Source organism: Cucumis melo, chromosome 2 (genome assembly GCF_025177605.1).
Source record: "Cucumis melo cultivar AY chromosome 2, USDA_Cmelo_AY_1.0, whole genome shotgun sequence".
Classification (NCBI taxonomy): Eukaryota; Viridiplantae; Streptophyta; class Magnoliopsida; order Cucurbitales; family Cucurbitaceae; genus Cucumis; species Cucumis melo.
Window position 1 is genome coordinate 14,073,782 of NC_066858.1, and position 22,723 is coordinate 14,096,504.

General features: G+C 34.0%; 4 protein-coding genes and 1 long non-coding RNA gene across 8 annotated transcripts; 2 read left to right on the forward strand and 3 right to left on the reverse strand.

The window, feature by feature from the left end:
• Nucleotides 1–4,237: 4,237 nt before the first annotated feature.
• Nucleotides 4,238–5,161, forward strand: LOC103487492 (uncharacterized). Its single transcript, XM_008445818.1, has one exon. It carries the CDS (start codon nucleotides 4,238–4,240, stop codon nucleotides 5,159–5,161), a length of 924 nt encoding a protein of 307 aa, XP_008444040.1.
• Nucleotides 5,162–6,519: 1,358 nt separating this feature from the next.
• LOC103487378 (sugar transport protein 7) lies at nucleotides 6,520–10,003 on the reverse strand. 3 transcript variants are annotated; one of them, XM_008445673.3, is made up of 4 exons: nucleotides 9,282–10,003; nucleotides 8,329–8,649; nucleotides 7,443–8,069; nucleotides 6,520–7,232 (listed from the first exon to the last, which is right to left on the reverse strand). In XM_008445673.3, the coding sequence occupies exons 1-4, from the start codon at nucleotides 9,348–9,350 to the stop codon at nucleotides 6,786–6,788; spliced, it is 1,464 nt and encodes a 487-aa protein (XP_008443895.2). In that variant the 5' UTR covers nucleotides 9,351–10,003; the 3' UTR covers nucleotides 6,520–6,785. The 3 variants fall into 3 exon arrangements, with proteins under 3 accessions (XP_008443895.2, XP_050937529.1, XP_050937528.1); XM_051081572.1 differs by having other exon boundaries at nucleotides 8,329–8,663; nucleotides 9,273–9,648; XM_051081571.1 differs by lacking the exon at nucleotides 8,329–8,649 and having other exon boundaries at nucleotides 7,443–8,065; nucleotides 9,282–9,648.
• LOC127148226 (uncharacterized) lies at nucleotides 7,968–8,646 on the forward strand. The gene is made up of 2 exons (XR_007819067.1): nucleotides 7,968–8,111; nucleotides 8,255–8,646. It is a non-coding gene; the product is annotated as an uncharacterized LOC127148226 (long non-coding RNA).
• Nucleotides 10,004–12,322: 2,319 nt separating the features above from the next.
• LOC103487379 (transmembrane 9 superfamily member 11-like) lies at nucleotides 12,323–15,397 on the reverse strand. 2 transcript variants are annotated; one of them, XM_051081573.1, is made up of 4 exons: nucleotides 15,244–15,397; nucleotides 15,083–15,129; nucleotides 14,803–14,978; nucleotides 12,323–14,612 (listed from the first exon to the last, which is right to left on the reverse strand). In XM_051081573.1, exon 4 carries the CDS (start codon nucleotides 14,577–14,579, stop codon nucleotides 12,606–12,608), a length of 1,974 nt encoding a protein of 657 aa, XP_050937530.1. In that variant the 5' UTR covers nucleotides 14,580–14,612; nucleotides 14,803–14,978; nucleotides 15,083–15,129; nucleotides 15,244–15,397; the 3' UTR covers nucleotides 12,323–12,605. The 2 variants fall into 2 exon arrangements, with proteins under 2 accessions (XP_050937530.1, XP_016899800.1); XM_017044311.2 differs by lacking the exon at nucleotides 15,244–15,397 and having other exon boundaries at nucleotides 14,803–15,220.
• Nucleotides 15,398–17,848: 2,451 nt separating this feature from the next.
• On the reverse strand, nucleotides 17,849–22,439 carry LOC103487380 (uncharacterized). Its single transcript, XM_008445676.3, has 8 exons — nucleotides 22,171–22,439; nucleotides 21,952–22,088; nucleotides 20,555–21,539; nucleotides 19,981–20,072; nucleotides 19,314–19,388; nucleotides 19,083–19,144; nucleotides 18,932–19,001; nucleotides 17,849–18,819 (listed from the first exon to the last, which is right to left on the reverse strand). Exons 1-8 carry the CDS (start codon nucleotides 22,337–22,339, stop codon nucleotides 18,022–18,024), a joined length of 2,388 nt encoding a protein of 795 aa, XP_008443898.1. The 5' UTR covers nucleotides 22,340–22,439; the 3' UTR covers nucleotides 17,849–18,021.
• Nucleotides 22,440–22,723: the final 284 nt, after the last annotated feature.

The following is a 22,723-nucleotide window of genomic DNA, read 5'->3' on the forward strand; positions in this document are numbered from 1 at the left end:
ATTATATGAAAGACTCTTTTAGAAAAAAACTGGTGACAAAAACGATTAAAATTACCAAGTCCCCACATTTTTATTAAGTATAATACCATAGATAAATAATTTTATTTTTATCTAAAATATAAAATTTAAATTTGGTTGTCAATACAGGCTCGTAAAAGCATTTTGATGAAAAACAAAAGTATTCCTTAAGAACCAAAATAGCATTTGAAAGGTCTTTTAAACAATTCTAGTTTAAATAAAAATAATTTTTTGAAAAACATTTTCTAAAGTTTAATAAAAAAAACATTATTTAAATATCAAGAATCTAATTTTTAGATTCAAAATAATTTGTCAAAATATATCTTATTTGTAAATATAAGATCACCACAGAGAAGTTGATTCTTCTATTTGTAATTTTTAAAAATTTAACTATATATTAAATAATTATTCTAAAAATTGCTATGATTACTCTTATTTTGAAGGGCTAACAAAACACAGTAAAGTTAGCCATTTTTTAACCATCTTTATTCTTTTTTAGCTCGTTTAATATTTACATCTTCTTCTTTTCTAATTCTTTTTCACGTCGTTTAATCTTTCCATCATCTTTCTTCTTTTTTTTTTTTTACGCCCCAAATGTAAACTACTGTGTAAAAGATTGTGTACAACAAAATAGTAAAATGTAAACAATCATATAAAAAAGTAAACAATCTTGTAAAAAAAATAAAAGATCGTATATAAAATATTTTGAAAAAAAAAAATCATTTGGATTGGAGTAGTAAACGATCATGTAAACAAGTAAACAATTGTGTAAATAAATCTAAACGATAGCATAAAAAAATCTATAAGATTGTGTACCAAAAAAATTAAAAAATCGTGTACCAAATTTAAAAAAAGAAATCATTTAGATTTAATTCCCCAAGTCCAAACGATCGTCTAACAAAATTAAACGATGAAACTGAAAAGATAAATTGTAGTCATATCTATGTATTGAACTATATATAAACAATCGCATATAAATTGAACAATATCTAAACGATCGCGTATAAATTATAGTCATATCTAAACAATCATCTTGTAGCCATATCTAAACGATTGCATATATATTGAACCGTATCTAAACGATCGCGTATGTATTGAGCCATATCTAAACGATCGTGTATGTATTGAACCATATCTAATCGTTCGCGTATATATTGAACCATATCTAAAAAATTGCAAATATATTATGCGCATGTTATTGATGGCGTAGTTGATGGGGCATTTTCGGTATTTTGCTCGCGTAGTTGACGGGGCATTTTTTGTATTTTACACGGTGAGCCCGTGGGTTTTTTTCGTTTTCAGAATTGTTCTATACAGTGTAAATATTTTGCCGCTTTGTTCTATTTTTTGAAAATACCCCTATTTTTAATTCAGATTGTAAGGGTAACTTTTTAGAGATCGTTTGAGGGAAGGGTTGGGTTATGGAGGGTTGATGTTATGATAAACTTAACATGAATGTTTAAAAATGTAGTTTTATGATAAGATATGTTTGGGAAAAGGTTATGTGAGTAGGGTCATGATAGTGTTATGATAAAATGTATTTAAGAAAGGGTTATGTAAGATTATGAAATTTATTTGATTTTATACATTTAAAAAAAATAGTATTATAAATCCAATACACAAATTTTGTATATTTAATTTATTAAATTGTCTTATTTTCGTAACAATTTTTAGTAATTTCTTTAAATGTGATCTTCATTTTCAACGTTTTTCAAAGAACGTTACGTGCAAATAAATTATTAGTTAAAAAAAATTGTATTCTAAATCTAATACACAAGTTTCGTATATTTAACTTTCTAAAATGTCTTATTTTCATAAAACAATTTATAATAATTTATTTAAATTAAACGTTCATTTTCAACTTTTTTTTTACGTAATTGTTATATGCGAATAAGTTATTAATTATTTTTTAATTCATATTCTAACTCCAACACACAAATTTTGTATATTTAATTTACGAAATCGTCTTAGTTTTCATAAAACAATTTGTCAAATCTTTTTTAAGTAATCGTTATGTGAGAATATTTTTAAAAGAGAATTCATATTCTAAATCTAACACACAGGACTTCGTACATTTAATTTAAATATGAATTGAAATTTTTAACTTTTTTTAATAATCGTTATGGTTGAATATATTACTATTTTTTCTTTTAAAATAAAAATTATAACGTATTAATGAAGATATAAAAATAAGGAAGAATAAAGAGAAAATACTACATCTCGGAAAAGTAGAATAATTTGGTAAAAATTTTAGATTCAAATTTTAATTGAAATAAATTTAAATCAAATCTAGCCATTAAATTGAAATTTTTTAAAAGAAAAGTCTTATACATTTAAAGTTTAAATAATTCTTAAAATATTTGTTATACATTTTTTTAGGTTACTTAAACAATTGGTGCGATACATGTGCAAATTACACATGAAAAAATTATAATTTTAACTTAACTTTATAAAATTGGAAGAGTCATTTCAATATTTTCCAAATTCATCATCTTCTTCTCCTATGTCTCTTTGTTTTTCCATTGATTGAATGTTGAATTTGATTTGTTTGCACAATTAAAATTTCATTTTTTAACATCTCGAGCTTACAAGTTACAAACTTAACCATCTAATTTATATATATCTAAATAAAGTGGAAGATATAAATGTTGTTAGTTGTGTAATAACATATAGCATTATGTTACATTATGACCCTAATAACATAGAACATTAAATAATATAAGTTCTGAGATCAATTTTTTTTTTTAGTAATGAGATGAAAAGTTACACTATCTTATTGAATGTCAAAATGACCATAAACATTAAATCTATGTAAACGAGAAAATTACCACTAAAGCAAGACTAAAAAAAAAAAACTATATTGAAAGAGTAAAAACATCCATCAAAATCATATTTCTTTTGAAATCATTAAATTATAAATGTAAAACCATAATTTTTTTTTTAATGATTTTGTAGGTAAAAAATTAAAGGAAATATTTTAATATTTATAGCTTTACACATTTTATTACATTTATATATAGTTTATAAATGCCAATAATATTTACATTGTTTTCACTAAACCAAAGTATAGGTTACTCAAACATTTTATTAATAAAATAGCTTTGATAAAAAAAATAAATGAAAAAAAAAAACATGAGCAAGATTTTCATGGTTACATTAAAAAATGATTCTCATTGCATGACTTAAACATAAAGAGACAGATATATATACATGCCAAAGTTGGTGGTTCAAGTTTTTCCAACTTCTGTTGTCTACTAAAAATAATCCTATAAATGAAAGAATATACACAAGCATACTTCTATATACAAAAAATAGGCAATAAAATAAGAAAAAAATTAGAAGATAATAAAAAAAAGCATAATTTGATTTATTCTCCACCATTAGTATTTTGTTGTGACATGAATGAAAAAGATGAGGTATTTATACCCAAAGATTTGTAAAGGAAGAATTTGGAAAGGTTGCAAGAGATTCAAAAGAGTTAATATGAAATAATGGAATGTGAATAGTGATTAAGGGAGAGAGGAATGTAAATGAATTTGGATAAATTTAAATGATATAATTAATTGAAGAGAAAATTTTAAAACTTTGAGCAAAGTTATAATAAGGAGATGAAAAGTTAACAAATGGAAACTTCTATCTTGTTGAATGTGAAAATGATCACAAACATTAAATCGATGTGAATGACAAAAATACCATTAATGCAAGACCAAAAAAAATGTGTCAACGAAAGGGCAAAATTGAGCTAAAACGTTTCTCTACTTCCATCCTTTTATATATACTATAGACTTAAGGATTTAAAAGTCATTTAATTTAATATTAGATCCTCTTCTAACTTTTTTATAAATTTAATAAAATTCGTTTGTTAGAAATTTATTTAACTTAAATTTACCAAAAATAGTTTAGATAGAAATAGATTATTTTTAAAATAAATAATTTGAAAAGGTGAAAAACAAATAAAATAAAATTTAAAAAATAAAAATATCAAATATTATGACTAAAGGTATAAATTAATCACTATTGATATTTAATTAAAATTATTTTTATAAATAAAACAAATTTTAAAAAATATTTTTTAAAATTATTAAATTAATTAAAAACAAATGAAATTTGAAATCTAGAAGATAAATGAAATAGTAAAACTGACATAAAGTTATGAAAAGTTTTAAAAAGTTTAAGAAGGAGGAGAAGAAAAAGAGTGTGAACTCCAAAGAAATCACAAATGAGCACCGGCGCCGCGCATCCCAACGGCCCATTTCACATCAGTCCACTCACTTCATCTCCTTCTCCCGCCATCCCCACCCACTCCTCTCCGCGTACGGTGGCCTTCACGACGCCTCAAAACTATGCCGGCAGCCTCTCTCACCTCCTCTCGCTCAAAGGCTTCGAACCCCTCTGGTGTCCCACTCTTACCGTCCAGCCCACTCCTCTCGCCATCAAATCTCATCTCCTTCCGCCCATTCTGCATTCCTTCTCCGCCGTCGCCTTCACTTCCCGCTCCGGCATTACAGCCCTCCTCGACGCTGCTACTGAAATTGGCGAGCCCTTGCTACCGTCGCACGGCGATACTTTCTTAATCGCAGCCCTAGGTAAGGACTCCGAGCTTCTCGACCATGAATTTCTTACCACAATTTGCCCTAACACGAGTCGAATTAGAGTTGTGGTACCTGAAATTGCAACTCCAACTGGTTTAGTTGAAGCTCTTGGAGTTGGAAACCACCGTCGGGTTTTATGTCCGGTTCCTCGCGTCGTGGGACTCAACGAACCCCCGGTGGTTCCAAACTTCCTCCGTGACCTGGAGGCGAAAGGTTGGGTTCCGGTCCGCGTCGATGCTTACGAGACCCGATGGGCCGGACCCGATTGCGCGAGAAAGCTGGTGGAGAGAGGGAAGGATGAGAAATTGGATGCCATTGTGTTTACAAGTACTGGGGAAGTGGAGGGGCTGCTTAAAAGCTTGGAGCATTTGGGTTTGGAGTGGGATATGATGAAAAAGAGATGGCCGGAAATGGTGGTGGCTGCGCATGGGCCCGTGACAGCGGCAGGAGCTGAGAGACTCGGCGTTAAGGTTGATTTGGTGAGTCCTAAGTTTGATAGCTTCAATGGTGTGGTTGATTCTCTTCATTGGAGATGGCAGAGCTTAGATTAGAACACTTTCTAAATTCTTAAACATTTCAAGTTCTTTACGGTAACTTTAATCGCCATTTTATATATGCACTTGAAGCTGAATAATCTTCTTGTATACAATAATTTAGAAGGAATCGTTTCATCTTTATTCATTCAAACCAGCGCTTTGCTTTTGAATTGCTTTGGTTATCTTCACCATTTGTATCATTCTTTTAAGAATATCATTCTTTTAATACAAAAATTTATTAGTTTTCCCTTTGGCTTAAATGTTACTGAAAATATGAAAAAAAAAAAAAAGAAGAAGAGAAAAAGATGGTTCTGGTAAATCTAATTTAGGTAGGTTTCTAACTTTGAATTTGGTAGTATAAATATAAAATCAGTTGAGTCATGTTTGTTTTGATAATTAATTCTCGTAGGTCATGACCAAGTAATCTATGTTGAGCGTGCTTGCTATATGTAGATTTTCAAGAAGACATAGGTTCAAACTTTGCTCTTTCTTTTCTTTATTTGACGGTTCTTGCTCTTGTTCTAGTTCACTTTCTCACCCTTGTCCTTTGTACTTAATTTGTTTGGCGAAATTGTATGTATCAACCATTGTGTCTTGCTCCAAAGAAAAAAAACTACACTTATTGCTACCATGGTTGGGGACAAAATATAGAGGGGAGGATAGTGAAAGAGTTGAGATGGGTGGTTGGGTGAGAAAAGGAAATGTACCTCAAAGAGTTGTAAAAACTTTATTTCGAGAAACCTAAGTAAAATATCAAAATTTTAGGTCAATTTATGAAACTAGTTGCAAAGGTTCTTCATTTCTACCATTCTACCTAAAAGGATGCCTTATGTATCGATACTATAAATTAAATTGTACAAATATATTTATAATTTTTTTTTTAAGGTTTCAACTATACTTCTAGATTTTGAAAGTATTTCTTAAAAGTTATTTAGTGAAAAGACACACAGAGGTTTTTCATCTGATTTACAATAGTTTAAAAGTTTAGAAGTTCTATGCAAAATCGTCCACAAATTAATGATAATCTTTCATATAATAGTTGAAAAGATACAGGATACCAAAGACAATAGGATCCGATGGGGATGTTAAATTCCTTAGTCACTTTTGAATAACTCTTTGGAAGAAATTTGATACAATGTTGAAGTTCAACACTACCTCATACCCTCAAACCAAGAGTCAAATATAAATCACTAATATATCTTTGGAAAACTTAATCTATTGTTTGAATGGAACACGCCCTAAACAGTGGGACATGACAATGCCCCAAACAAAATTTGTTTTCAACAATATGAGAAGAACAAAACAAGGAGAAAAATGCCCATTCGAAGTGTTTTATAACAAAGCACCAAGACTTACTTTTCATATAGACATAGTAAAAAAACCATGAAACATAAATATTTATATAATATAAATAAATAATAGACACGACAAATTTTTAAATATTTATTTTGAACGTTTTTGTTAACTACATCGACATTCTAATATAAATCATATTTATATTGACATTTCATAAAATTAATTCGTCACATTTTAAACATTATAACAATTTTCACCATGAAAATTTCTTTTTATTTTCTACCCTTACAGATTAGCATAATTGCAAACTGATCCTTGTTGATTTGAGAAGGTTGAAAAAAGATTAGATAGCGTTACCATTACTTTGATCATCATCGACATTTGAAGGCATAACGTTCTTCCAAAACCAATGCTTTCTCCACATCAGTATCATCTCTTCGATGGGAACTCCTTTGGTTTCCGGCAAGAATACATAAACGAACACCGTCATCACAATGATCCAACCGGCGAAGAACAGAAATATCCCGTACTTCAATGCGCATAGCAATGAAAGAAACGACTGTGCAATTACAAATGTGAAGAGAAGATTCACTGCCACTGTGATGCTTTGTCCCGCCGACCTTGTTTCTAGCGGGAATATCTCGCTCGGTATTGTCCAACCCAGTGGCCCCCATGACCATCCAAAGGCTAAAACGAATAGACAAATCACTATCACCACCAAAATCGAAAACCCTTTTGATAGTTCTTCATTGTTACCAAATTTTACCCCCAGGATAATGGCGACCACCACCTGTTTATTGAAAAGAAAAGTCAATAATCAGCAATTTTGGACTGTTTTTCATGACTGCTGATGGATTTCTGTCTTTTTCTATTCATGTGTAAGTTAAGAATCTCTCATTTGTCAACTCATTTCTGTTGTTTTCATCAGTAAGAATAAGGGCTATTTGATTTTTTGATTAGTCAGTTAAGTATGATAAAGAAAAGTATGATGAAATCTTACCTGACATGTTATCATTTGTATTCCACCTGAGATTAGTAGTACTCTTCGGCCTAATCTATCGACGGTTGCTATTGAAATCAGAGTTGAAAATGCTAGAACTGCTCCTGTTAGGGCTGAGGAGTAGAGAGCTGCATCTCCACCAAACCCCATGCTCTGAAACAATACTGGAGCATAAAATAGGATTGAATTTATGCCTGTGAGAATCTGAAATGTTGGCATGAAGAATGCCATTACCAACTGTGGTCTGTTTCTCTTTTGAAAGATGTTTCTAAAAGGATGTTTGATAGAATTAGCAAATTCACTTGCTTCTTGGATGTCTTCATACTCTGCATTCACATCGTTTGTTCCTCGAATTTTCTCTAAGGTTTTTCTTCCTTTTTCTTTTGCTCCTCTCTCCATTAAACTGTTGGGCGTCTCAGGTAGAAGTAAGCCTCCCACTGTCATCAAAAAAGCTGGAAATGCAGCCAAACCCAAGGAGAGCCTCCATCCCCATGGATCAATCTTCTGTGTACCATAATTGATCATGTTTGCCGTGAAGATCCCAAGGGTAGTTGCTAACTGAAACATCATGTTCAGGCCTCCCCGAAGATGAGTTGGTGCCATCTCTGATAAGTAGAGTGGAACTGCCTTCAATAACAAATAAGCATTAACGCATTAGGAGTAATTGAGGTGAAAATGAGTTCCTATCTAGTCATAGCATCTAATGTTTCAATTATTTGCTTTTAAATTTAGATGATTGTGTCTTGTATTTTAAGCATTATACTCATTTCATTATATCAATGAAAGGTTTCGTTTTCTTTTTTTTTAAATAGACGATTGCAAATGAAGGTGTTTAAGCACGAGCGAGGCATTCCATTCTCTTCATTATCTGGTGCAGGAAGCATACCTGATTCCCAAAGCCAATGCCTACACCAAGCATTATTCTTCCTAGGATGAGCATTTCAATATTTACGGCGGCTGCATTTAGAGTTGCCCCAACAAGAAAGCTAAGTCCACCGCAGACTATACTTGCACGGCGCCCATAATTCCTGGTGATGGGGGAGGCCACCAATGAGGAAACTAGTCCAGCAAGATATAGGGATGAGGTAAATGCTGCAAGCCCTTGATTATTGTACTTGCAGTAATTGTTTTCGTGTGCACGCATCTTGTTTCTGTACACCGTTGGAAAGAATTTTTTAAGGAACGGATTCATCGATGTCACCCCCACCTGTTGATCATTAACTTGACATTTCAAAATGTTCTCCGGTTGTATTTCCATTTTTTGTTTTTTTTTTTTAAATTAAGCCTATTTCATTTCAATGTCCGAAATAATGGTTGAATTCTTAACTAAATTTCAAAAGTAAAAACACCTTTTAAAAGCTTGATTTTTTAAACCGTGGATAAAATATAAATAACAAAGGATGAAAGTTGGAAATGGAAGTAATATGGGCTAAAGGGATTCATTCACCCAGGTCCTATGGAGTTATTCTATATTATTTTCATGAGGAGAAAAAATCATAAAATCACGAAAGATGCTTTTTAGCACCATCACCTCTCGAAGTTGGTATAACTTTTGTGATTTTTTTATTTCCTGTTTGTTAGCTAAATCGCTCTGCTAGAAAGTCAACTTTTTGTAGTCTTTTGCTGGATAATTGAATGTAAGCTTTGAAGTTGCGGCTGACATCCAATTTCTCCCCCATATAGTATTGGCCAATTCCCCCCCCCCCCCCCCCCCCCCCCCCCCACAAAGAAAAAAAAAGCGACGAAAAAGGAATAGCCTGATATAATCACGAAGATCCTGTACTTTTCTAGAGAGAATTTAAGAGATTCAAAAGAAGCTGGATAGACAACAGAAAGTACCTGAAATTCCAATATCATAACCAAAAATTGAGCCACCAATGGCAGCCACAAGACAAGCAATAACCACATAAGGCGTCACTCTTCCTTTGTACTGCTCTGCTCTCTCCTTGGCCACTCCTGCGGGAGCAAAAGACCCACCTGCCATCTCCTTCCCTTCTCAACAAAATTCACGACTTCCTCAGTTCAACCTTCAATTATCTTGAACCTTTCTTTTATCTGTTTTTAACCTTCCGGGGATTTCTTCAGTTTATTGGTGGGTGTGAAGAAATTGGTCATATTCAACTAAATGAGAAGGAAAGGATGAGAAACCAAACTTTCAATATTTTGGTCAAGAGAAATTAAGTCCCGTGTCTTAGTCATCATTTTCCTTTAAATAAATCTTAGAGCTTTCTGTAGACCAATTTTGTTTCTAATTTTCTTTTCTTCTCTGTTCTTTACATTTTTCAAATGGGCAGTTTCATGTGTATGGCAGTTGCATTGTATCTGTTACAAGTTCAGTAGTCGAAATTTTCATTCATTACCTAGGGACTTATTTGTTTGATTTGATTGGCCAATCTTCTTGCTTGGACCATGGAGGATTCACTCAACTCACATTGAATAATATCCCTTGTTTTGTCGATTGCATCGGTGTGTTTTGTCTTATTCAAAGCGAAGTCGTCACCCACTAACATTTTTCCTCAACAGGCAGGGCCCCAAACATCAAGAGGGGGATGGAGCTATTTATTCTTCACTTGCCATTAAAACCCATTTTTGTTCAAGAACTTGTTTCATTGCTTGCCTAAAATTACTAAAATGAAAGTGGTTTCTTAATGTTATAGGAAATTAATTTGTCATCTATACATGCTTTAGGAAGTGATCTTTCAAAACAATTTTTGTAAATCTTTCCGTATTTCAATAAACTAAAATTCTTTATCTTCCACTATGAAATCACACAATGCACGTTGGGAAGATGTTTTATTCTTAAAAGTTTCAATTTTATATTATATCATTTCTTTTAGAGATTCAGAGATTCAATTACAACTTTTTGTTAGTTTGATAAGACATCATAAACGATAAGGATTATTTTAGAGTAGTTTATCAAATTACAGTGACTAATTCTAATTATAAATTATAGGACTAACTAGTTTATCAAATTACAGTGACTAATTCTAATTATAAATTATAGGACTAAGTTTTAACCTTCCATTCTTTATGTGTACCAAATTTATGTGTATACGTCTGGATAAAAGTCGCGTTCTTGGAAAAGGGTCCATTGTCTTTCTGAGTTGGCATATGGCCTCACCAATTTGAAAGTTATATAATTGTGAGATAAGCTCCACTTGGACATATTGATAATTTCAAGGTTTTTGTTGCATGTGTTCGTTTTTCTCTCTTTTGATTTTGATTTCTTTATCAAAACTAGTCCGGACTTGCTTTCTGTTTAGATGTCATGTCATGCTATGATGTACGTTTTTCTGACTTTCTTATCTTTATCTACCACCATATATTTTAACTAAATTATATTTGGATTAATACTTTGATTACTATTGCTTGCAGCAGTAACGTGCTTTAAGTCAATCACGCTAGGTTCATAAATTTTAAACCTAATATCAGTTTAAATTACGTTTTAAATTATTTTTACAAAAGATGAGTTGGATAAGACAATGATTTGTTAAAGTGATTTTAAAGTTTCAGAATGGATAGTGGAGTTTGATTTTTCATAACTGAAATATGGGGAATTGTAGTATTCACTTGAAATACAATGATATAAAGTGGCTTCTACATTTTATATCATTATCAAAACTTCTTTTAAGATAAGAGTTGAGAAAGAATATGAGTTGATTAGACAGACTGACAAATTTAAGAAGAGAAACAACATAAAATGATATATATGCTGAATTTTTAAATGATTAAAATTTGAAATATATTTGATTCCACATGAAAATGAAAGGAAAAGCTCTTCCAAAAAATAAAAAATAATTGTTTTTTTTTGTAAGAAATAATGATAAAAACAACTAAAAAAAGTATCACATATTCAGTAAAGAGAACTTTTTCTTTAGTAAAAGCAAGAGAATTGCTTTAGTTGATTTATCATGAACATATAAAAGAAAAATAAAGTGATTTTTTATGGTAAAATGAATCTCTAAAATATCATATTGATAGTCTATAATAGTAAAACAAAAATCACTATTATGATAGTCTATTACGATCTATCATTGATAGACTGTTATTTATTTATGTCACATTATGATAGTCTATTACGATCTATCGTAAATATACTTTGATATTTTTTTATAGTTTTATCATTTAAATGCGATTTTTGTTTGAAGAAAACTAGTGTGAAGAGTGAAAATAAAGATGTGATTTGTGGATTCATTTTGAAATGAGCAATCAATCAAAGGACTTTAGTACCTGTAAGATAGAAATTTCTGGGACCCTACCCCATTTATTTCTTTATTCGATTTTTCAAATTAACTAGAAAAAGTAAAAGGGAAAAAAATTCATCTTGTATTCTTAAACTGGTTATAAATTAAATCAAACTCCACCCTAAACTTTTGATTAAGACTTAAATAAATATTGCAATTAATACCATTAATTCAATTTCTGCTAATTCACTCCACTAATTTTAACAAACTAACAATCCAAAAATTTCCACAAATCCAACTAATTTTGATAAAATCAAATTTTGTTCAAATTAATCATCCAGTAAGTTTGCTATGTTGTAACAACAATCTAGCTCTACTACTTTACACTATATACATGTTTACAATTCATTGAACATGTGGGACCAGCAAAAATTTATCATAAGTGAAAAAATTGAAGATATATATACATGTTTGAGGTAGAACTTGACCCCTTCCCAAATCAAATTACTAGCTCAGATTTTGATCGATGCTCGAACTTCATGCATCAAAAGCTCTTTCAACATCAAGTAAATCGGGGAGGGACGAGGATCATTGCCGCTCTACCATGTATCCCCAAAGATTAAAAACAGAACTTTTCGAGTGCTAGAGGCTGAGAAATATATGGTTTTGATAAAGCAAAAAATACAATGTAAACCATTTAGTTGTAAACTACCCACCACTTATAATGAGCTACTATTGGTCTTTTCTATAACAAAAAAGCTGAAAGTAAACTCAGGTTCGAAATGTCATACAATGAGCTCCATAAAACAATAGGAAGCAAAACTTCTAACCAATTATTGTTGCTACATTATCTAGATCCATGCTCAAATTGAGTGAAAAAAAAAACAAAGCCAATGACTAATACATGATAGAACATCTGCATAGAGCTTGCTTGCTGCACCTTTTAATGGTTTCAGGAGTTTGGACATGATGAGATTACTCAATCCAGCTTCACAGAAGAGAACAAGTAATGCACGAACCAGAACGATGAGAGGAATCCAACTGTTCCAGTGGTGAACATGATTGCAAGAACCATGAAGAGTGAATAACCAAGGTAGAGGGTGGCTGAGACGGGTCCGCTCAAGCTCTTAAGATCAAAGATGAGATAATTAATCGAGTACAAGAAGATGTATAAGGCAACTGAACCAGAAGCAAAGAAAGACTTCCACCACCATTTCCAATCTTCTACGCATAGATGCATATAGGTTAGCACTAAGGATACCTCAGCACAAACAACAACAAGAAGCACCAACACTATAAAGAGAAACCCGAAAACATAATAAACACGACCCATCCAGAGGCTAGACATGATGAAGAAGAGTTCGATGAACAAGGTGCCGAATGGAAGAGTGCCAGCGCCAAGTACTAAAAGCCATGATGGGTATTTCTGGGGTGGAATTTCCCTTGGGATTTGATTGGTTCTGACAGGGTACTCAATATGAGGTGCCTTGGCACCAAAGTACCCACCAACAAGAGTAAGAGGAACTGATATACAGAACCACAGCAAAAGTAGGATAACGAAGAGCGAAAAAGGAATGGCACCAGTGCTTCCACTACCCCACAATAGAAAATTCAGTGTAGTAAGAATTAGAAAGGCAATGCCAGGGAAGAAACAAGCAGCCTTCCATGAGACTGAGATCCATCCTCTGTGGTCGCCACAACAGATAGTTCTCCAAAGACGTACAGCAACGTACCCTGCTGCGACACCGAGAATCATATAGAAAAATAGCATACCTGTAATCAGTGTTCCACGGGATGCTGGGGACATGAACCCGAGAGCAGCAAACAATATGGTCACAATTCCCATCCCTAGAAGCTGAACCCCATCACCAACCATTATACACAAAAGTGCAGGATTGGCTGGAGCACGGAAAACATCCCCCACAACAAGCTTCCAACCAGATAACTCCTCGTTCATCTGCGCTTGAGCCTCCTTGTCAAGTTCCTCATAACGTGTAAGATCTCGTCGGACAGTCCTCAAGAAAATTACAAGAACAATACCGGCTAGAAATGTTATCACCATCAAAGAGTTCAAGATTGAAAACCAATGAACTTTTGAACCCTCCATTTTCAAATATGCATCCCATCGAGAAGGCCACTTGATGTCACTCTCTTCAAATGTAACCTCATACGTGAATACTATAGGTTGCCCTTTGTTAATTTGCATTGATACACTGCTAGGGTCACATTGAACAGGATTTGGAAACTTTTCGTACATCTTTAAGTTCTTAGCTAATTCCACCTTGTGCAAAGGACTGCAGGGTACAACCTCGAATCCAACAACCATGTATCCCGGGACATCTAATTCTTGTTTACTGATTGATGGGATCACACCTGCAGCATCTCCCGTTCCCATTACATTCACAACGTTGGTCTCCTCATATTTGTGAACAAGAACCTTAAATTTCAAATGATTAAAGACATAGTAGGAACCCTTGATGTTGATTCCTACAGGATATCCTGTCCAACGCAAAGGATAGCCTTCTTTCTTGGTATACCGGATTGCCGGTAAATTATCCAGGATCAAGTTCACTTGATACATCTCATCAATCCTCTCCTTTAAGTTCTTAAACTGATCATCAGTCAATGGATCCGTTTGACACAAGAACACATCTGTCTGATTCTTATACATCTTAAACAAATACGGCGAGTTCTCAATTCGGTCCCCCATAAGAAGCTCACCAAGATTTTCAGCACTATCCTTAACACCCCCTGGAGGCTTACAGAAAGGCAAACTGTAATAGCTAAACGGCATTTCGGTATCGATTGAGGTTATAGAATTAACTTTGACAGATAAGTCATCACCCACAACATGTTTTAGAGGATAACTCCCCGGAAGATAAAACCCATATCCAGATTGAAAAATCAAACATAGGGATAAGACCCAGATCCTAAATCCACCCAAAAACTCCATCCTTGAAGAGTACGAGCTCGATTAAAGTCAGATCTAGAAGAGTCACATACAAAAGTGGATAACAAAACGGTAAATCTACAGCAGCTCTCAAATTCACCAAAAAAAAAATAATAATAATAAAGGAATTCACATAACGTATAACTGGCAACAAAAACGAAATCAGAGAACAAGAAATGGAAGTTCCAGGAAGAAGGAATCAAAGAAAGAACGAAGTTAAACTGACCTGAGACATAGAAAATTGGAAGGAAAATCTCCGGCAGAGGAAGGAATTTGCAGCTGCTGCTCCAAACTCCTCGAGCTTGAAGAAGAATTTAATAGATTTGATGTTTTCCTTCCCGGCGTGTTAAATTACCGTAACGGTGGACTGGTGAAGACGAAAGACTAGAAGTTGTGGCCAATCTATTAAAATGACCATTCTGTCCTCTTCAATTAGTAATCACATTCGTTTTTGTATATATTTATTTCACATAATCTTTCTTAGTAGCAAATGTGACGAAACGCACCTAAGCTTCGATGGTAACCGTAAATTTGTAATTTGAGAAAGGAGAATCTGCAAAACAAAAAAAAAGACTCCGACGCTCAAGTCAGAGATCAGAATTGAAGAATAAAGAAGTATAATGATAAGGATGAGATAGATCTTTACTAAGTTTAGGATTATGATTACCTGACACTTGAATTTCTTGCATTTATCTCCATTTTTTCTGATTTTCGGCCCAACATCACTAATGTTTAGTTATAAGATTGTGTTTTGATAATTTTTCACAGGCAGTCCTTTTAAAATTTTTTAAGGTCTTCGAAAATCATTCCGAAGAACTTTCCAAACACATCAAAAGTTCAGTTTTATTCGATTTACTAAAAAGAGTTTTAAGTAAAAATGATTTTTGATTTTCTTGAAAAATATTTTTTTTCTCATCCTTTGTGTTAATATCTTATTGCTTTAAAAATAATTAAATTAATTTTCATCAATTTCTTAAAAAACAGAAATTGATATTTCGGTTTACTGTTACAAAGCAGTAAAATGTTGTTATTGACAGGAAATAAATCAGATATGATGAACAAAAAGTATATGTTGATCAACATGTCCTGATTGTATTGTATGAAGTAATAATGCAACTAGAGTTAATGCGTCGTCGTCGTCATTGTCATCATTATTGTTGTCATCGTCGCCGTCATTCATCATCGTCGCCGTCAATGATGCTAATGTCGTAGATAAAGGCAAGGATATTGTAGCTGCATTCGAAAGGTTCGAGATGACCACGAGTAATGTCAATAATATGGATATAGTTAATAGGCCAAATAGCATTGGTGTACTATATTACTACAGCATACAATATTGGTGTACTATACCTCGTCGCCAGAATAGATCAAGGTCAAAGGGATCTGCAGGTAAGGGATCGAGTCAGAATGTGACCGGCAAAAAATAGGCTAATGTATCAGGTGAAATAATGCAACCGAAACTAATGGAAGAGAAACAGGTCAATGAAGTTAATAATGTAGACAAAAGTAAGGACATTGTAACTACATTCAAAATGACTAAGATGACCACTAGTAATGTCAATAATATGGATATAAGTGTGGATAGTATTGGTTCATTTGAGCTGCACATCAAGGGTTTTGGGTCAAAAAGATGGCAAAAATGGGATTCGTACAAGTTGGAGGACTAGGGAAAGATGGTCAAGGAATGACTCTACCCATTGAAGTGATGAAACGACCAAAATCATTAGGGTTAGGGCATCAAGTTCTCCGAGGCCTCAACATCTACTGTTGGTGATAACAAGGCAAGTTGGGCATCCTCTGCTAGAACGGGGTCCCGTGCTTTGAAAAAATCTAAAAAAATTGGTGCTTTGAAGTGCACACTAAAGGATTTGGGTCGAAGATGATAGCAAAGATGGGATTTGTCGAAGGCATGAGATTGGGAAAAGATTCACAAGGGATAGTCAACCCTTTGCTTCCTGTTAGATGGCCTAAAGCTCTGAGGATTGGGAGGCAAATGTTACATTAGGACTTGAGAAAATGCCAAGAGTCAAGACAGGATTAAGATCATGAGAATTTAGAATTGTACTTCTAGAAATGTAAAAAAGAAAAAAAAAATTAAATACTAAGAATTTTATATGTAGTCGAGACAAATTGCAAAAGAGACAAATTGCAAAAATTAAACCACCCTTTAAGCATACAAAGAAGTGTTAAAAGTGATATCAGAAGCATACCTTGGTCTCCCAATTTTTGTAGTTTCCCAACCACAGTTAGTTCTTTGTAAAAAAGATCCTGAATTCAACTAAATTCACAGTGACCAAAAATTATAGGAAAATAATAGTTCTTCGTTGATTTATATCCATCAGCAAATAACACGAGAAATCAATATACAATACAACATCGACTCGTTTGGTTAGTATTACAAAACAAAACATATCTGAAAACGTTTCACTAGTGTTGATATATTGTAAGGCGGGAATGAACTACGAATGACGATGATGGAGAGCACAACGATGGTTGTATCAAAGAGCTTGATCTATGTTGCCACACACTATTTTACCGAATTATTTTATGTCAATCAACTAACGATCAAAATCAAATTATAGACCATCTAAAACTATTTTTCAAACATGAAGATTTAAGTGTTAGTTTTAATAATTGAAGAACCAAATAGTCACGGTATACAATTTTGTTAAAATAAAATCAATAATTCAAAGATCACCTTGTTCATCGCCACAAAGAAGAAGAAGCGAGATGGAAAAGCTGGAGAAGAAAAGTGATAACATGGAGAAGAAGAAAAAAAAAAAAACAAAAGCATGAGAAAACATGGGAGAGGAAAAAGAGAGCTGCAGATAAAAAAGAAGCTCAAAACTTGTATCTAAGGTTATATCCGAGACATCAACTTTAAGCACATGGGACAAAAACAACCTTATTAAATAAGTAGTTGCAATTACATCCTTAAGATGTAAGTGATATTAAGCCTTCAAAATTAAACCTCAAACGATAAAAATTGATAAAATATGATAAAAATTGAACTACGTCGAGGGCTCAATTTTGCAAATAAAAATTTGAAGCACCATATATGGTGGTTCTTGCAATTTACTCATGCAAGTTTTAGTATTTAGTATCTATTTTGTCCTTTAACATTTAAAGGTCTAATTTTAAATTCTTGTCTCTATCGTGTCTCCTCACTCTTGTAATCACCCTAGCCATACGTTCTTATCCGAGGCCTATAGTCAGAGTTTGTAAGCTTTAGGCCGAAAACCCAACCCATGAACACTCCTTATTCTTAATAGTAAAGAAAATAAAGTTTCTGTCTTTTCATTATCACTAATTTAAGAGGAAGAGTTGAGGAAAATAACAGGATTGCACTGTACTTACTCTGTTAAGGACATTGACACAGAATGTGAGAATCTAAGAGAAGTAATGTATTAGCAACATGATGAAACGAACATCTATTCTTGAATATCTAACTTTTGGCTCCCAATCCTCGAGCTTTAGGCCGTCTAACAGGAAGCAAAGGGTTGACTATCCCTTGTGAATCTTTTCCCAATCCCATGCCTTCAACAAATCCCATCTTCGCCATCATCTTTGACCCAAATCCTTTAGTGTGCACTTCAAAAGCACCAATTCTTTTAGATTTTTCCAAAGCACCGGACCTCGTTCTGGCAGAAGATACCCAACTTGCTTGGTTATCACCAGCGGCAGATGTCGAGGCCTCGGAGAACTCGATGCCTAACCCTAGTGATTTTGGTCGTTTCATCACTTCAATGGGATGAGTCATTCCTTGACCATCTTTCCCTAATCCTCCGCCTTCCACGAATCCCATTTTTGCCATCATTTTTGACCCAAAACCCTTGGTGTGCAGCTCAAACGAACCAATACTATCCCTACTTATATCCGTATTATTGACATTACTAGTGATCATCTCGATCATTTCGGATGTAGCTACAATGTCCTTACCTTTGTCTACATCATTAGCATCATGGACCTGTCTCACTTCCATTAATTCTGGTTGCATTACTCCACATGATACAAATGAGACTGGTTGATCAGCATATTTTTTGCCAGTCATTTTCTGACTCGAGCCCTTACCTGCAGAACCCTTTGACCTCGACTTATTGCTTACAGATTGATCAAATTCCAATGTGTGCAAACCACGAACTTTGGTATTTTTCTTTTCTCTGCTTCTGTCGCTGCCCCGTGATTTTATGTTTGAGCCTTCCGCAACAGAAAAGTCATTATCCTCGTCTCTTGCTCCAATTAGCTGAGATTTGGGAAGAAAAGGGGGATAAAAACAGTAAGTTTGTGGACCATCCAAGAAGTTGAGTCCGACAACATTTAGAAAAGAATTCTCAAACCCAAAAGATTTCAATAACCTGTTCAAGGCGAACTTGATCACTTGCTGATGGCATTCCAGTGTGCTGTGTTCGAGTTACCGTTACAAACCTGAGAAACAAATTACAGCGAAGTTTAAGCATCAGCAGTTAATGACTGAAATGACAAAAAAGAAAAGAAATTAACATTTACCTTTTTTTACCAGAACCTTGGCATCCACTATGCAAGCGGTAAATTGCTGCCAATCGTCGTACCTAATGATATCCAACTGTCATTATTGACAAAATAAAAGGATCCAGAATGGAGCAGCCTTAAAGGAATCAATCAAGTTTACACCCTACAAGGACAAATATTACTGGGAACGTTGTCCTCTTCATGGCACAAACTGATAACAAACTGCAAGTGAAGTAGCATGCTACATACCTGGGAACAATCACGGGGATGCATAGGTTGGAAAGCGTACATATCTTCTTTATTGAGAACCATGTGCTCCAATCTCTACAATTCAAAGAAACTGGAAGTTTAGATATGCAAAAATCAAAGAAGGCAATTTGTGCAAAGTGAAGTATATGCTACAATAAGGCCATATTTACATGGAGAAATTGCAAATGAATAGAAATGATAACAAAGATTACATTCCTACTGCAGATCAAAGAAATGCATGACTCGAGAGCACAGTTTTCTTTTCTTTAAAAGAAAAAAGAAAAACCCTCTTCAATCCCGTTGTCTTCTTATGCTTTGATCCCTCCCACCCTATTCTCTAATTGTTTTACACTCCCCTCTCTCCCACCCTACGGACTATTATTTATATAACATAGCAATAAAATTGAATAACATTGTACATCAAATAGTTATGCTTCCAATTACAAATTCTACCATTGTACGTTTTGTTTTTATGAAGAAGGAGCAATGAGAATACATTGTTAAAGACCTTGTGAAAAGAAACAATGCAGTACTGGACTTGAGATGTTCAGTAGAACAAGGTTCTTAACTATCCATAATTCAGGTGCATACTACACAAGTGATTTATTTGTAGAACAAAACTTTAGAGAAAATTCAATACCGGATGAAAAAAAAAAATAAATAATACCAGACTTATTTGCATTAGATCAACACCCCGATTAAGCATTCTTTCTCGACGCTTTGCTGCAATAGCTTCTTTACGATATTTCTTCTTTTCACCTGACAACAACTGCAATATTATTGCATATCAAAAGTTTACTAGATGACTTGCACACGACACAAGAGCAGAAGTCAATTAGGAATACTAAAACTTTTCCCTTCATTCCCAGAGTCTACATATTAAAGTCCGATATTCTGCAACAAGGAATTACAGCCATTTCACAGAGTAGACCTTATTCTGCATTCTGCTTTATTTATTCCCTGGAGGCCATATTTTAGAGAATCAAGTTAAGGTTTCTGGGGTAAATTACCTAGAACTCTTTATATGAAGCAAATCCTTCTTCCTTTTCTCGCAGGTTCAATTATTTTCAGAAATTTGGGTATGAACTACACTGCAAGTCTTTTTATTCTACTTCCCCTAGTGGAATCGAGTCTTTTTTCTACTTTTATATGTGCTTCATTCAATTGATTGAATAACTTATCGTAGAAAGAGAAGACAACCTATGTGATTAATAAATTTTCCGAGAAAATGAGATCTTTACCGGGATACTTTCTAGTAGCTTTACTTGTCGAAGCTTTTGGAGGCCAAGAACGAGCAAACTGAGAAGCATTCTTTTGCTTTCTACCTGATGTAGATCTAATATCTTTTACTAGCATGTCATCTAGAGCCAGTGCTGACCAATGATCTCTAGAAACAACGGATCTTTTATTTCTTGATCTAGTTTTTATCATTCCATATTCTTTTGATGCTTCCTGCAAAGCAATACCGCCTAATTTCTTTAAAGTGTCATCAAGGCTACTGCTAGAACTATCATCACCAGACTCTAGCAACTCTTGTTTTACTAACCATTTGGATTTTAAAATATTCTTACTTCCACCAACCCCTTCAAGATAATCTTCAGCCACCTCATCATCAATATCGGAACCACTGCAAGACATTTCCACAGAGCTATCACCTTCAGATGATTCATCTGACTCTAAAGGCTCGGAGTACTCGGAAGTTCCATCAGATGACTCCCCATCATCATCACTTTCTTCATCAGATACATCTTGGGTGTATAATCTCACACCACCAATTGACAAGAAACCTGAATTTTTTGGAGAGTACATATCATCTGAATTTTTGTTGGAAGGTGAGGCTTCAGCTACCATCTCATTAGCCGTTTCAACTCCTACCCTGCCATCAACCTTCTCATCTGTACCAGTTTCCTTCTCAAAGGATAATGAACCAGTACATAATCCTCCTTGTTCTTCCACTTGTGTGGCTGAATCATCATCTGTGTTCTGCTTTGTAACAAGTTCATCGTCATCTTGAAACCCTAGTCCTCTATGTGAACTATCACCTAACACAAAACTAGTACCATAATCATAAGTAAATTCTAAATTATCCGCCATTAATTGTGGATTTTCATCTACATAGGCGACAATTTGATTACTCTTAGAATTAAGTAATATAAAAGGCTGCGAGTCGTCCAAGCTACACTCTGCATCATTCTGCAGACCACGGGATTCCGACTGCAAATCTTCCTGTGAAAAGCGCCAAAAGAAATTCTTGAAAATGAATCTAAAAGAGTCCCCCCATCTCAATAAAAAGACATAATGTCATAGAACAGTAACATAATAAAAGAACAAGAAGTAAAATACCTTCGAAATAAACAAAATTTGCCAACATACTAGGATAAAGAATGTGCCAAGAAAAGCTAAAAACAATTCAAGAAAAGAAAACATTTGATAGGAAAAGAAAGTATCAAGAAGCCAAGACAGAAGTATATCTCATGTAACCAGACTTTCTAACACACTGAGATAAAGAATGCGTCAAGAAAAGCTAAAAACAATTAAAGAAAAGAAAACATTTAATAGGAAAAGAAAACTCAACATAAAGAACAAAAGAATAAAGAAGACTAAAAGAGGAGAGAACGGTGAATCAAGTAAGAAATACCTGATTCGGAGCAGAAGGGTACTCGTAGCCAATAGCATAACCATTGGATTGTTTAGTCCCACTTGATGAAGCAATCTTTTTACGATCTAAGGTAGCCGATTTTGATCCAGACTTGCCCTTCGCCCTAGAATTTCCCTCTAAAGAAAAAATGGCAAAACAAAATCAATAAACGTAGAAAGAAAATGATCAAGACCGATGCAGAGAAAGAGAAAATCGCACCTCGAGCGGAAATGGGCGGCGATAACTGAAACTGCCAATCGGATAAAAACCCTCCATCGACAAACAAATTTGATGGCGGGTCCGATCTTCTTCTGGCGGAATTAGTCTTGTTCTTCCTGAAGATATCACTGGATTTGGCATGGTTCGTTCTTCGTCTTCCTCCGGCCATCGTACGCCTGTGCAAGATAGGCCATAAATCCAAATCCCGAACTCTTAAATAAACCGCTACAAAGCGGAACCTTGCGGTGGCGTCGACTCGGTGGTTGGATAAAACAACAAAGTATAATGGGATCCATTAACTTTCTGGGCACGTAAGCTTCAAAGCCTTCAACTCCTCTTTAAGGCCCGTTTAAGCCCAACTTTATTCTTAACAGAATCCCAACTCTTTTCAACCCTAATTTCATTGAAGTAAACCCCAATCATGATCTACAAACAAAATTTTTAAATTTTCAACTCCATAAATTTTAATTTAAATTAGTATAATTTCACCTAATATATATAGTATGAGGGGGGAGATTCGGTCTCCCAGTTTTGCTATCATTAGGCTAAAAAG

What these genes read in the sequence shown, in the direction of transcription:
- LOC103487380 (XM_008445676.3), bottom strand. Translation starts at nt 22,339, where the DNA reads ATGGCCGGAGGAAGACGAAGAACGAACCATGCCAAATCCAGTGATATC. An exon ending in GCCGCCCATTTCCGCTCGAG is followed by an intron (nt 22,089 to 22,170) that starts GTGCGATTTTCT and finishes TTTTTTCTTTAG; the next exon opens with AGGGAAATTCTAGGGCGAAG. An exon ending in ATCAAGTTCGCCTTGAACAG is followed by an intron (nt 18,820 to 18,931) that starts GTTATTGAAATC and finishes CCCAAATCTCAG; the next exon opens with CTAATTGGAGCAAGAGACGA.
- LOC103487492 (XM_008445818.1), top strand. Translation starts at nt 4,238, where the DNA reads ATGAGCACCGGCGCCGCGCATCCCAACGGCCCATTTCACATCAGTCCA.
- LOC103487379 (XM_051081573.1), bottom strand. Translation starts at nt 14,579, where the DNA reads ATGGAGTTTTTGGGTGGATTTAGGATCTGGGTCTTATCCCTATGTTTG.
- LOC103487378 (XM_051081572.1), bottom strand. Translation starts at nt 9,426, where the DNA reads ATGGCAGGTGGGTCTTTTGCTCCCGCAGGAGTGGCCAAGGAGAGAGCA. An exon ending in TGGAATTTCAGGTACTTTCT is followed by an intron (nt 8,664 to 9,272) that starts GTTGTCTATCCA and finishes TGAAATGTCAAG; the next exon opens with TTAATGATCAACAGGTGGGG. An exon ending in TACAAATGATAACATGTCAG is followed by an intron (nt 7,233 to 7,442) that starts GTAAGATTTCAT and finishes TTCAATAAACAG; the next exon opens with GTGGTGGTCGCCATTATCCT.